This window comes from Pteropus vampyrus, unplaced genomic scaffold (genome assembly GCF_000151845.1).
Source record: "Pteropus vampyrus isolate Shadow unplaced genomic scaffold, Pvam_2.0 Scaffold411, whole genome shotgun sequence".
NCBI lineage: Eukaryota > Metazoa > Chordata > Mammalia > Chiroptera > Pteropodidae > Pteropus > Pteropus vampyrus.
The window spans coordinates 672,443-686,599 of record NW_011889192.1 but is presented as its reverse complement, the minus strand read 5'-3'; the positions used below and the strand labels follow the sequence as shown (position 1 = coordinate 686,599).

The 14,157-nt window shown below is 46.9% G+C and overlaps 1 protein-coding gene and 2 non-coding genes across 3 annotated transcripts in view; all 3 read right to left on the bottom strand.

Moving 5' to 3' along the window:
* ATG16L1 (autophagy related 16 like 1) overlaps positions 1–14,157 on the bottom strand; it is a 35,283-nt gene that overhangs the window by 1,981 nt on the left and 19,145 nt on the right. Inside the window, exons 8-16 of the mRNA XM_011380882.2 lie at positions 13,051–13,168; positions 12,533–12,806; positions 9,420–9,490; positions 8,653–8,724; positions 3,672–3,792; positions 3,328–3,433; positions 1,069–1,218; positions 882–929; positions 3–66 (exon numbers count right to left, since the gene is read on the bottom strand). Of these exons, the coding sequence (XP_011379184.1) occupies positions 3–66; positions 882–929; positions 1,069–1,218; positions 3,328–3,433; positions 3,672–3,792; positions 8,653–8,724; positions 9,420–9,490; positions 12,533–12,806; positions 13,051–13,168 (1,024 nt within the window). The remainder of the gene's footprint in view (positions 1–2; positions 67–881; positions 930–1,068; positions 1,219–3,327; positions 3,434–3,671; positions 3,793–8,652; positions 8,725–9,419; positions 9,491–12,532; positions 12,807–13,050; positions 13,169–14,157) is intronic.
* Positions 4,272–4,532, bottom strand: LOC111731943. Its single transcript, XR_002777373.1, has one exon.
* On the bottom strand, positions 13,890–14,157 carry LOC111731944. Its single transcript, XR_002777374.1, has one exon.

Below are 14,157 nucleotides of genomic sequence, written 5' to 3'. Positions count from 1 at the left end.
GAGAGCACACTCCAGACGTAGAGGGAGCCCTCGGCCGAGCCTGCCGCCACGTAACTGCCATCAGGGCTGGAACGCAGAAGACAAGAGAGGCCATCAACCGCCCGCCCCACTTCAGCATCCGCGCCTCTTCCCAAGGAGTACCATTCGTCCTTTATGAGTCCAATGTGTGACCGTGCCCATACGCCCAGAAACCAGGGTGCGCCGTTCACAACCGTTCCGATGAAAGCTGCTTCGCCCTGTGATCTTGGCCTCACCCACCCAAGGAATAATGGTGCCACCACGTTACTCCTTGGGGCCACAAGTCCCTAACTCTCTCTCAGACTCAAACACAGTACACAGGGAGATCCAGTCAACCCCCAAATGGCTATGGGTTTCTTTTAACAGATGGCTGCCTGGTTACACGGTTCAGTGACAGCAGAAAAGGAAAGAAAGGGGAAACTGTCGCCGCGGTACCAGACCCGACCAGGGAGCGCGTGGGAGACGCACCACGCACGGAGCAGGGGGACCAGGAGCAAAGCCGCTCTTCTCTCGAGAGCCTGCTCCGCTCTGCTCCAGGGGACCGTCCCACCCTCCCCTCAGAGCTCTAGAACAGTCCCCACGTAAACACGTGCAGAGAGGTGTAGCTGCTGTGCCCAGAACTGGCCGGCCAGCAAACGCTGTATTTTGGTACAACACACTTACTGTCCTATAATCGCAAAGGGACACTAGGAAGGAAAGAGACAGTGACCTCTGGAATTAAACTTACAGGTTCCCTCCTGGACTCAGGTTGGGACACTGCATAAATCTGGCTCATTTTCCCAATGGGCAAGTGCCCACGTTCTAACCTCTGAAATGAACTGAGCTGGGGGGTGAGACGGGGCAGAAGGAGCATCGCCACCAACCTGAACACAACTCTCGTCCAGTCGGAGCCGCACTTGAACCCAGACGCACTGAAACAGACAACAGGGCACTGTCACCCCGAGCGCTCACAGCTCTCAGGATCTGAGGGCAGGGTCGGGCCGGTCTTCACGCAAATCCTCAGAAAACCGGCAACTCAAATGAACCCCAGCCCGGCGTGTCTTCCGTTACCTAAACGTCTGTCTGACAGCATTTACTCGGAGATCGATAATTTTCAGCAGGTCGTCCCGCGAGCAGCTTAGGAGTTCGGTTCTTTCCGGGTTTAAGTCCAGGGCAGTGATCTTTCCCAACAGCTCCATCTCTCGGACGATAGTCTCCGATCTACAGAAGTAACGGAAGTCTGAGAACGTGGCACAGACATGCCGGAATGCCCCCCGCTTCCACCAGAACGCTGTGCCGGGGAGAAGAGAAGGTGGAAATGGCAACTCGATGAGAACGCAACGCCAAGAGCAGGGAGTGTGCTCCCAACCACAGAAACGACCTGTGACTGCTTCTATCATTTTCCTGTCAATAGGGTCTATGGTAATAGTTCTGAGCACTACAACTCTTAGTAGGAATTAATTTTATCACTCCTTTTTGGAATGATACAATAATTGCCAATCAGAGTTTCTGATCAGCATGTGCTAACCTAACCGGGGCTATAGCCAACTAATAGTATTTCAATTATATCACTGCCATTAACCAAAGGCACACACACTTCGGTGGGCCTGGGCGGCCTTGTATGGACAAATGAGTGTTTCTCACGGGCCTCCTGCCATTCCAAGCTCAGCTCGAGGGCCCTCCGACTCCCCTGGTGATGCTAGACGTGGAGCTGGGACTCCAGGGCAGTCGCCACACTCCGCGACTCCCTCTTCTTCCCTTTACTCCCCCGACTCTCCCTTGGAGGCCGTGGTCCTCCCCCAGCTCCATGACCAGCAAACGGCGCAGGGCCCTCTTGGCGACACAGCCCGTCTGTAGTCGTTTCGCTGTAAGCTTTCAAGGAAATGACTTCCTACCTCACATGTCACTAAGGAAGAGTATAACCGAGTGATTTTAAGTCTGTGGCTGAAGGCAAGCCACTCCACTTCCTTAGGACTCAGGGTCTTCATCTGTCAAATCAGGGGTGGACCAGGAGACTCTGAACATCCAGTCTAACTCTCAAATTCCATGTTTCAGGTTAAAAAAGCTAACTGAAGATTGGGCCTAGGAGCCACAAGCTTCATGCTAGGCCTTTCTAAGCATCACCGAGAACCCTGGCTCGTCACCCCCCACTCTGTCCACAACTGCTCAGTGACTGGGCTTCTGCCTCAGCTGCCCGTCACTCAGTCAGTTCGCCACCTACCTAGCAAACCAGCCTCATCCTCTGGGCTCCTCCTGCTGTCGACCGGCCCCTCCACTTCCTCTCAACCCTGGCCCCTCAACAGGACTGTCCAGCACTCCTGCCGCTTTTGGCCACTCCTCCTCGGGCAGCTCCCTGAATGCTGTCCTCACCTGCTTCACGTGCTGGTGCTGGGCAATCCGTTCTCACACTGTCTCCGTCCTCCCGTGAGGACTTCCAACCTCTCTCAGAACCTCTGCTCCTGTTTTTACAAACGTCTATCAGAAACCACAAACTAATGTCCTTACCCGAACACATTCTCTGGGCCTTCTTCCTAAATCTGTCACTTATTCTGTCTGGCTTTAATTTTCCCCTTCCTCACCCTCCACATCCGACCTCTCAACAAGCCCTGTCCGAATGCTCCCTAAATGGATTCCCTCCTTCCGGACCTCACCTCTACTGCTGTGAGCTCAGATCCTCAGCAACTCTTTACTGATTTCCCTGCTCCCCGATATGTCCTCTACAACTGCCACCAACGGAATCTACCACGCTCTCATGGAGCAATCCTTCGCTAAACACCCAGTGGTTTGTAAGATCAGGTCACCTACAGATGGCATATAAAGCCCGTGGCAATGTGATCCCAACCCGCCCTGTTAGTCTCATCTGCCTATGACCCGCTTTGCCCTGTTTCGGACACACCTGGCTGCCCTGCAGTCTGGTCTGCCATGCCTCTCGGTGGCTTTTCTGCAACGTGAAGCCTGCTTAGCGCTCACAGTGTCTGAGGCATTGTCTCGCACCCTCGGACGAAGCTGCAGGGCTCCACGTCAGGCACTGGGCAGACTGTGTGTCCAGCCCACCTATTACATTTACACTCTCCACCTGCCTACTTGTTCATCTTGGTTCCCCAGGAGCTAGTAAAGCACCTAGCAGACACACAGCGCATGCTCGTGATTGCTGAACGCCAACTGTCTACTTCATGCTAAAGAATATCAAACTGTTAAAGTAAATGTGGACTGCAGCTCATTTCTGTCATTTCCAGGGATTTAAAAAACACAACCCGTATACCTATGGCCACAGCTCTACCACGGAGAGACCCTCTCATCTGCCTCCCCACCAACTCTTGGGTATTATACCGGATGTCCCAGAAACGAATTTTCTTGTCGAAATGTCCACTCATTACACACTGCTCCGTGCAGACAATGTCATTGCAGCTGGATCCTGCAAACACTGTCTTTATGCCTGAAAGAAAACCAAACATCAGTACCCGAGCAGGGGCCCCTCCAGGCTGTCCACACAACATCGCTGCCTCGGGCCCCGCGTAGCCCAAACTACTCATTTAAACAAAGCCTGGACCATGTTAACGGCCACTACCTCGGCGCCTCTCTGAGTGTGAAATGACTTAAAATTCATACTGTGTCACACGAAAGGTGGTTAGTGTCTAAGCACACACACACATGGAGAGACTGAATGTCCTCACAGACTTTGCTGCGCAGATCCCAGAGCTTGAGGGTCCGGTCGTGACTTCCGGAAACAATGCGCGCGTTGTCCAGCAGGAACTTGGCAGACAGCACTTTGCCGCTGTGGCCCGTGAGTGTGTGCTAGGAGAGAAAACACAGCCAGGTGAGCATGGGCGCCAGCCTCCCCAGGCAGCCCAGAGCTGCTCAGGATGCTCAGCCGGAAGGATGAGCAGCTCTAACCACCCGGAAAGCCTGTCTACGGGAGCTGCAGAGGCGAGGTGAAGAGGAAGAGAATAAATCCCTCCCCCCAACACTAAAAAACCACCCAACATCACCAGTCCAAACTTCGGGTGCTCCCATCCTCAAAAAAGGGGGGGGCAGTTGGAGGACCTTTTTGAGACAGGTTCCCTTACCGATACTTCCTGTACTGTTCTCTCATCTTTTTTCTAAGTGGATTTATCAAATTACAGAATTTTAAAAGCCTAGATTTTACCCAGCGCCTTGAAGTCAGTTCCCTATTTAAAGTCAGGACAGAGAGGTTCGCTGGGACAGAATTTACAGAAGGGAACATCAGGCCTCTTTAAACAAACAATTAAAATCCCTGGGGGTTTTTCATCAGAGGTCTCAGCTTGAAAGCCAGATCATAACCACAGGTCCCAGCACTCCCAGCAATCACACCCCTTCCTGACTGGCTGTTGGATGCCAACCTCACGTCCTCCCTGGGCTCACCAGGGAACACAGACTGGAGACATCACCGAGTGTCAGCTGTCCTTGTGCCCATCATGGCACTACTGGAGCCTGATGGGAGCGAGGCTGCCGGGGATGGTGAGGATCTGGGAGGGGACCTGGGGACTCAGCCCTTTTACTACTCATCATCGACCTCTTTCCTATACACAAAAAACCCCAAAGGCTCAGAAGATATTCACTGATGTTTTTTAATTAAAAAAAAAAAAAAGCCTTTAAAAACCCTATTATACTTACTATATACTGCTAACTTATAGTTTCCAACCCCATTTCCAAAGATGAGACCTCAGAGTTTAGTGTTACCTTTTTAGTGTTTAAGTTTTAGAATCCAATCTTTCCTCTACGCTCGCTGGAGCAACTCCACTTCATTACAAACAGAAAACGTAGACGTTTGCATGGATTCTAAACTCATCCTCCCACATTAAAACCTCTCTGAGGCTGGGACCACATCTCACAGTGGCTGCCAGCTCGGGGGCAGCTGAGCTGCCGCAGTGTGAAAAGTTCCCACCCATCCCGCTGGTGAAACTAAGGAAGCTCCAGCGACTAAGGTTACGTTAAATACAGCACAGGGACAGAGACTCCACTCAGTATAACTCGTCCAACCTGTACAAATCATGGGGGGGACAGAAAATCTGGGGAAGCACTTCTCATGCGATGTAAATGAAATTCTTAGTAAAAAACTATTTCATCAAAAACTAGTTGTGTACATCACTGTTTTCTTTCTTATTACAAATCACATTTCACAAATATAGGCAAAGACATGGCTCAAAAATGGGCAATGTGAACGCACTCATTTTTACGTACTCTAAATGCACACATTAATATCTTCATTTACTTCATGTGAAAATATTCCTAAAAATGTTACCTATTGCCCTTTCAACAATATAGGATAAACAGTTTTTCACGTGGCAGCTGAAATGCAAGGGCTTGGGGCGGGAGTGGGGTGGGGAGTCACACTAAATTGGGCTCTGAACACCCGGGTCTCTAACGTCGTCTGCGGAAGACTCATCTTTTCTTCACACTGGTTTAGCAGGGACCGCACAGCTGACAGCATCAATTCTCTGCCTTTTTGCACCTCCACTTAAAGAATCTTTACAGATATTTTAATAGCTAGATAATCTTTAGTGGTGAGATTACACTTTAGCATATAGCTTCCTCTTATTTCCTGGAATGAAACTACTGGATTAATAAAGAAAAGGAACGTTTTTATTTCTTGGCTCCTCATAACGTATTAGTTCGCCTTTTAAGAAGTCTGGACTTCTGCTAATCTGGTTCTTGCTGGAAACCCAGGGGGCTGCCTGAGGCGGACCAGCTCCAGCTCCACACTCTCAATGCTAGGGAACTGGGCCTTCTACAAGAATTCACTGTTAGCGTTTAAAAAGTCCTTATTTTAAGTGGTTCGGATGTACTTAAAATTCTTTTCTCTATGCAGTGTTTTATCTTTAATGTTAAACTCTAACACTACTGTTAGCTTTTATCTTCCTCTTTTAAACAGGGACTCACAAGAGATGAGGTTCAGATGTCACAGCAGCCCGAGTTCCCAAATGGCTCAGGCTCCCGTGTCTCAGGACGGACCTCGAAGGACCCCCATGCAGGTGGCTACCATTAATCAACGAAAGACAACTGACCCCAGAAAAATGCAGAATGGATGAGAAGTTTCTGAAATAAAAACCACCCACTTCTCCATGTCACTGTCAGAGAAGTGAGCAGGGTGGGTTCCTTAACCCAGTTCAAGTCACATCTCAGATAGCGGCCAGGCCGCGGACAGTGACCCTTTCACTCCCTCTTCAGGAAGGCTAAAGAGATGCCGACCAGGGCTTGGAACCTGAGTTTTAGAACACGGGTGTCCATTCATGTCCTCCAACATCCTCTGTCGACTAGGGCTAAGTGGAAGTCACAGTCCCCTACCACATGGAGCCCACTTACCTCCTGGACCCTGATAAAAAGTTTCATGCAGGTTCTCTGGGTTCAAGAAGCTGTTAAAGAAGAGTCTCCTGACCTCTTCACATGTTCACCAAGGGACAGGACAGAGCTGTGAGCAGACCAGAGGTGCTCAAAGCCAGCTAGTCCAGCAGAGGAGGCCTTGGCCCTGGCACCAGCCCTCAACTTGTCAGCACCCGCAGGTCGAGCCTGGTGCTCGAGTACCCTCACAGCAAGCACCCTGTCCAGTGAAAGTTGGCCCCCTTTGCAAATTAGCTCACTTGAAAAAGTTTTCCAACAGGATGACCTCTGCCTTCCGGACCTACCCTGCCTCCAGGCCCCATTCTTACATATGACCCAAAGGCCGATGCCGCCCATACAGAACTTTTCTAAAAATTAAAAAAGAATCACCCTGCACTGGCTGACTCAATTGCCTGCTTTTCTCTTCCAAAGGCTTAAAATATAAGGAAGGCTATATGCCCCTCCTCACTAATTAAATAATTTTGTGGTATCTCCATCTAGAATAATCCAGGCCAATCCATTACCAGAAAGAGCACAGGCCTCAATTCCATTGTTGATTGTTTACTAAACTGTGTGACCTCAGGCGCTTTTTGGGGGGCTTATCTGAGCCTCTGTTCCCTCATCTACCTACCGCACCTGGTTCCCCGAGGATTAAAGCAGTAACGGACATAACGTTTTTCAGTACTGGGTCTAACACATAGAAGCCACTCAAGAAAAGTCCCTTTTCCTTTAGGGAAATTAACTTTTGCAGAAGTGTTCAACTCCGTCTTAAATGTCTAATAAGCAGTAGTTTTCGTAGAGTACAACATACCAACGGACGGATTTATAATGCTGCCATGACAATGGCCTCGGCCATCTTTTCCATGGCTAGGGTGCAGAACTACAGACTGCATCAGAAGTCGTTCAAGCATTTGAACAGATGTGAACTGTCCCTTGGGGAAAGAGTCCAGCCCTGCCTGTGGGCGTCCAGCAGTCCGCCTTCCTGCTGCTTCATTCAGACGAGAACACAGGCGGGCTCTTCCGCTTCCACAAGACAAAATCTGTCATCTTCGGGTCTCACGCTTTGTATGTGTAGCCCGGGATCTCCTTTTGGCTACAAATAAGGAATCGCTTCTCTTTCACTATCAGTTAACATCTAATACTGGTAATTTTCCACACAGCTCCTTCCAGAGAACGGAAAGCCTCAGTGATAACTGTGTTTCTAAAGACTCTTCTAGCTGCATTCCTGCATCACCGAATCTGACCAGCAACGACTCCCTAGAGGACCATTCTAGCCCAGCTCCCCACCTCCCTGAAGTTCATCCTAACATTACGCCCTCTGTCCTCTATGTGCGTTGACACACAAGAGCTGGTGTCAAAGTTTTTTAGTAAAATGCCTACCAATGTCAAGTTCGCCCTTCATCATATCTTTTGGTAGCCTTTACTTAATGAGCTCATGTAAGGACTCCTTCAAGTGTTAAGGAGAAAAACCCGTCTCCAAATTAAGCTCTATGTTTTTCACGAGAACAACCCTCTTCACCTTGGAATCTAAGAGACTTCAAGACCAGTCTGGGTTCAGACGCAGATGTCCTCATCGGATCCCATCCCTCTCCCGTTCCCTCGCACCTGGTTTCAGAGTTGTTTTTGTCTCTGTCATAAGCGCATCCACGTGTATGTCTGTATCCTACTTTCGGCTATTCTCTGTGAGGTATAATTATTAAACCTTGGAGCCCACAAGAAACACAATTTACATGCTGGCACTGAGATCACTGAAGGTCAGCTAGAACTATTTGTTGGGGATCCACAGAGCCTAGATCCTATGAGCAGGAGCACCCGAGGCTGTCAGGAAAGTATGAGGGTTTCCTATTACAAATATTTTGAACTGAATCTGGGACAAAGTGGGAGTATAAAGTGGAAACAAATTTTTCCAAGGAGGAAAGGCAAGGGCAGGGGAATCAGGTATGATATTCGGGAACATACATACCATTCTCCTAAATAAACTGGCCTGCCATTGCCTATATCTTGTACCTTGATAAGCATAAGAAGTTAAGAGATTATACAAATTTTCTTTTTTTTCCCCCTTTATTTATTATTATTATTCTTATTGCCTACAGCACCGGGTCTTCCTAGGTGGTCTTCCATCCAAGTACTAACCAGGCTCGACCCTGCTCAGCTTCCGAGATCAGACATCGGGCTTGTTTAGGGTGGCATCGCCGTAGACCATGGACCGTGGCTCCACTGGGGTGCGAACCCAGGACCTTCTGCGTGTAAAGCAGACATGCTAACTGCTACACTATGGCGCCACGTCCTACACAACTTTTCTTAACCGGGTCTTACCCGTAACCGGTAGTCATCCACCGTCCAGATGCGGCTCGCAAAATCGTTTGAAGCTGCTAAGAGGTAAGATCCCTGTAGGAGTAAAAGGTGGAAAACACGTGTTACCTAAAATAGAGGGATTTGGGTCACACTCCACAACCTCCCCAATTATCAAGTCCAAGGTCTAGGTGTCCAAAACTGCACACCTGACCCAAACTTCACCCGTTACCGCCAGTATTCTGTCAACTCACCCATCCCGTTACTCAGACCTTGCTCCTGCACTCTCTCAGTCTCACCTGAACGTTGCAGACCCTCCAGCTCAAAATGGAACTCAGCCCTCCGAGTACACATTCCCCTGCCACCCGCCTTCGGTAGCAGCAAATACTGATTCTCCACACGCTGTCCCAGCCAGAGAGCCCAGAGTACTCGACTCTCCGCTTGCCTCATTCCCAGCCACCCCCTTGGAGGCCTGCTCATCTCCGGCGCGTCTGGCTGGATGTTCTGTCCACCCGCAATGCCTCGGCCCAGCCCGGGCCCTTGTCAAGTCCACAGACACTGACTGGCTGGTTAGTTACCGCAGACCTGACTTCCCCGCCCAGTCTTCTACTCGGTCCCAATCAGCGCGGACTTTGTAATCTACCTGCATCCTTCTCTAACACTGATTTTACTTAAGACAGAGAATAGCAGAGAAGCCAGGTAAGTTATTTTTTAATTTTCAAGAACCAGATTCTTAAATTGTTTCTAAAAACCTCTAAATCCACCTATTTCCCTGGGTATCAGATACTTACAGCACTATCGAATTCGATGCTTGTAATTCCTGCATTACTGCCGGAGAGGGAACCCTTGAACTCACATTTGTCTAGATAAAAACAAAGATTGAGAAGAGAAAGGAAGGTAAAGCCAATACGTAGGTTAAAATGAAGTGCCTGAAACACAGTGGAAGCCAATGACACCGTCAAAATGGCAGTGTACCTGCATCATCACAGAATCAACAAGCAGGACAAACAGAACGCAAGACCAAAATATACTGTCAGTTTCTAAGAGCAATGAATATGTAAGTGGATGCAGGGTCTAGCCCAGCATTTTGCATGTGTTAAGTTGTTCTTTAAAAAAAAAAAAAAAAAATTTAGTATCATCTATTCCCTTTACAAAGGGAAATAAAATTTAAAAACATGTCAATCGACTTAGAGACAGAGTTCAATTTGTTATTCTATTAAAATTTTCCAATTTACATAAATTCGTCACTAGGTTTGACCGGTATTTCTGCCAACTCAACTATCGCTTCTGTAAAAGTGGACCATCAAATTTTCAGAATCCAGGTGTAATAATTCTCAAGATTTGAACATTTTTTAAAAAAGTTATGTATGAGTGGCTAGTCATCCGAATTCCAATTACACTAGTTTGAGGTTTCTGTATTTGTCCTTACATTTATTCTACATCCCTGAATCCTAAGATTCTGGCCGTCCAACTGCCTGCCAATGCTCCCTCCCTCTGCCTAGCCTCTTCCACGAAACAGAAGCAGCCAAACGCTCCTGGGTGCTGCTCTCACGGCCCTGGCCCCCAAAACGGAAACGTCGACGATGCGGGCACAAGCTCAGAAGACTCTAAGTCTCAATGACGATGTGATTAAACTCCTTGTTTAAAGGGAAGTTTAAGGATGGCCTACAAAGACAAGCTGGGAGAATAATTAGGAAACTATTCTAACGAAATCCCTAAGAGAGGAGCATAGGATAGGAATCATTTCAATAACTAGCCTTATCTCTGACTCGGTACTTCTAAATAGTAAGTATGATGCTAGGAATACTGGTTTGAAGCTGTCAAATACATTTAGGGCTGGGATTATTAACCGGGTTAATGAACCCTGCCTCTTAATGTATTTGCAAAATATAGCACATTTAAAGCCTCTTTCTGGGTCCTAGTTTTCATTAGATTTTCAAGAGTCAAAAAAGGCCACTTATCTATGAAGGTTTTTATTTAGATTAGACGTTTACACACAGAAATATTACTGCGAATTCTAAGAAATATCTCTGGCTTATGCCTAAAATACTGGTCTATTTGTCTGGCAGTTAACACAGTGTTGAAATTTAAGAAATGATCAATAAATGCTACTGTACACAAGAGATCGATCTCGAAAGACCAAATACCTTGCCAAAGCCTTTACCCAGAAGGCACCGGGGAGGCTCTGTCAACCGCATTTCTGTAAGTAATTCCCAACGCAGCTCCTGCCTGATAGAGTGAACGGCTGTTCCTACCGGCTGGAAAGTGCCATTCTTCTGATATTTTAAATGGGTAAAAAACAGGACACCCCGAACTATTCCATAAATGGCCTCCTGGACTTGATCTCTTCCAAGATTCAGCAAATATTCACCAAGGGGAACAAAACTCTGGATTGAATAAGATGTCTGTGGAAGGAAGGCCCTATAAGTCAGGACATGACTTGTCATTTGTTCCCGAAAACTATAAGAAATGCTGCCAAACATTTTATGTTATTTCTCTAGACCCAGAAGAAACTTCTCATTTTATTAACAAATTATGCTCTGGCACATTATGTCAATATTAATTTCGATTAGTGTTTACTTCCCCTTTAGCAGCAAAAAGGTAACATAACACTGTTACTGAAGGCTGGTGTCTCTCGTTTTCTTATACTGACCAAGGAGTGAAACAAAAATTTCTTATATTATTTCTATTTAGTTGCGAGACATAATCAAAACAGACTATCTTTTTAGATTTTCAGAAATCGAATCTTACGAAATTTCTGTTCTTATGATATAGTTTTATTGTTATTTTGTTAACAGTTTCAAGCAACTGTCCTTCATAAGGTGTTACTGGGTAAAACAGCACAAATTCTAATGGGCAACCAGAGATTTAACCACTGAGGCACTTTCCTGAAAAATCAAAGGCAGGGCATACAAGTTTGGTGCTATACTGATCATGTGTTCTGACCAAAGCCACCAATAGGTTGCTCTTTGCTCTAAATACATCAAAAGCATAGGCTTCTGCAGCAGCTCTCAACTCAGGGGAGGCTGAGGTGGAAAGACCACGGGACCTGCAGTCAGAAGACCCAGCTCAGCTCCTAGGTTCCCCCACCCCCTTGTAAATCAAGTCATGTCTCTTGAGATTTCAAATACAGGTGATGCCCACCCTCCTCACTGCACAGGGCTACGGCGCGCGTCAGAGGAAACAACACAGCAAAGCCCCGCTGGGACTGTTCATTACTGGACAGTGAACAGTATGTGCTGTAACTATGGAAACTTGACAAAACGGTTCCTTCGACCTATTCTTGCTTTATTAAAAGTATATTTACTTAACCGAATCTCCAAATGTAAAATTGGGGTAAGTCTCAGGTTCAGAATTCTAAGAGATGGTTTCATTAACTCCGATTTCTGGTTTTAATGCCATCCCATTTCTGAGTGATCTGAGGTTATTTTTGAAACAAGGTCCAATCAAAGACCGAGTCTTGACCTTCGGCCCCTGGTCTGAAAAGCTTTGTTAAATACGTTTTCTCTGGGTGATGGCCACTGGCATTATTAAATGCATAAGCCACAGTGTACTGTGTAGTTTAACTATAGCATCCACGACTGTTCAATTTTTAATTTTCCTTCTACAACTTGTACTGTCTTAGAAGATGTTCCAATTAGCGTATATCTGAAAAACACAAACATATCCATAACTAAACAGTGTTTTCTAGTCACTACTTGGAAACGCAGAGCAAACGCCACTCATCTGTAAGTGTAACTGAGACGGTTAACGATGCTCTGGTCACATTCCTGCTCCAAAGGAATTCCTTCTCAAAAACGATGTGTTTTGAGAAGATGAACAATCCAGAGACCGCTTGACAGCAAGCGAACCAGACGTGCCAACACTGCTTCCTTCTGTTCCCTCAGAAGGAACAACACCTCACCTCCGAACACTTCCCAGAGCTTGACCCTCCGATCCATGCCTCCTGTGGCCAGAAGCCGGGAACCGGGGCTGAACTGCACGGCGTTGACTTCGCCATCATGAGCATCCTGCAAGACCAGCACTGTTTCAGACCCACTCGCCGTCATTCCCAAGAAAGAGCCCAGTGCAAATGGGCCCTCTGGACGCCTAGCCAAAGGCCAAACGTTCACCCTTAAAGAGTTGGGGGGGCCTATCATTAACTTACCTGGGTTCATAGCCCAGGCTCCCCCAAGGTTCTACTGTCATTTGATTCTGATAGCTATAGTTCCATTTATTTAAATACAGTGCAACCTTCTTAAAGAGGATTCAAAACCTGTGTAAACTGACAGCCTAAAGTCTGTCTTTGAGTTAATTTTAAAGAGTAAGAAATTTCAATCTACAGTTTTATATGATCTTAATAGCTTAAAAGTAAGCCTCTGATTAACTGCCTCTCGTTTGGCCCAGATACATTAATACTACATATCAAATGTGGCTTCTCACGGTAAAGGAAGTTTTTATGGCTTTCCCAACAGGAGTATAGCCTAATATGGAGTCCTGCTGAGTACATGCTGGTCCTCTTGCTACACAGCGGTTACAGTGGGCATCTATGTAGCTCTCTCTGAAAACAATGCGGCACTAGCGTAGATGATGTGACCTCTGCCAAGTTTAACTTCCCGAAGCCTCAGTCTGCCATCTATAACGAAAGACTTCCAGGGTTTTGTGCCTAGGACTGTGCCTGACTGTGAGGCCTTCAATAAAAGTTAATAGGTGTTATTTTGGAAGAACTGAAAATCTTGATAGGGAAATTTCTGAGACTGGCACCCACCCTGGAACACATGATCTGAAAAGATGGCATGTAGCCAGGATAACGGAAACCGAGTAAAAAGCATCCCACCTAGAATAATGGAGAACACTAGGTGTCACTATAAGCTCCCCTCTTTAAGCCTATGGATCCTGAAATATTTATGGATGAAATACGATGTCTGAGGTTTTGCTCCAACGAAAGTGTGCAGGGGACAGATAGGAAGATTGGCAAACGTGGCTAACTGAAGCTGCCTCGTGGGATGACGGTACGCGAAAGTTCTTTTATTCTCTTCTATGTTTGAAAATTTCCATAAGAAGAAGAAGTAGTAAAAGACCATGAAAAACATGGGTTATAAATATAACACTGACAGCACGACGCTACCTACTGGGATATAAACATCACTTAGTTACATCTTTGTTTGATCTGACTGCCCACCCATCCTGTGTGTCCCGCTGCTGAAAAACTGGACGACAGGAGACCAAACATTTCAGCTCCATGCAATCTCCTTCCTTTTTTAATGTCTTTCCACTAAAGAGGTCTCAGATTGAAAACTTGAGATCATGCACCGTCACACCCACGGCTGCCGCTCGTCAGACTCCTGAAAGATAGTTCTGTCGGATCGTTGTCAGCTGTGAACCATTCATTCTCAGAAACACACACTGACAGAATCCCAAATTATCAGCTGCTCCATTATCCCGTACACATGACTTAAATGTGACAGGAGCAAACGATGGGCTGCTGGGAGTTGAGGGCGAGGAAGGGACTGTGACATCAAGTGCGATCAGACCTTTTACCAATCATCA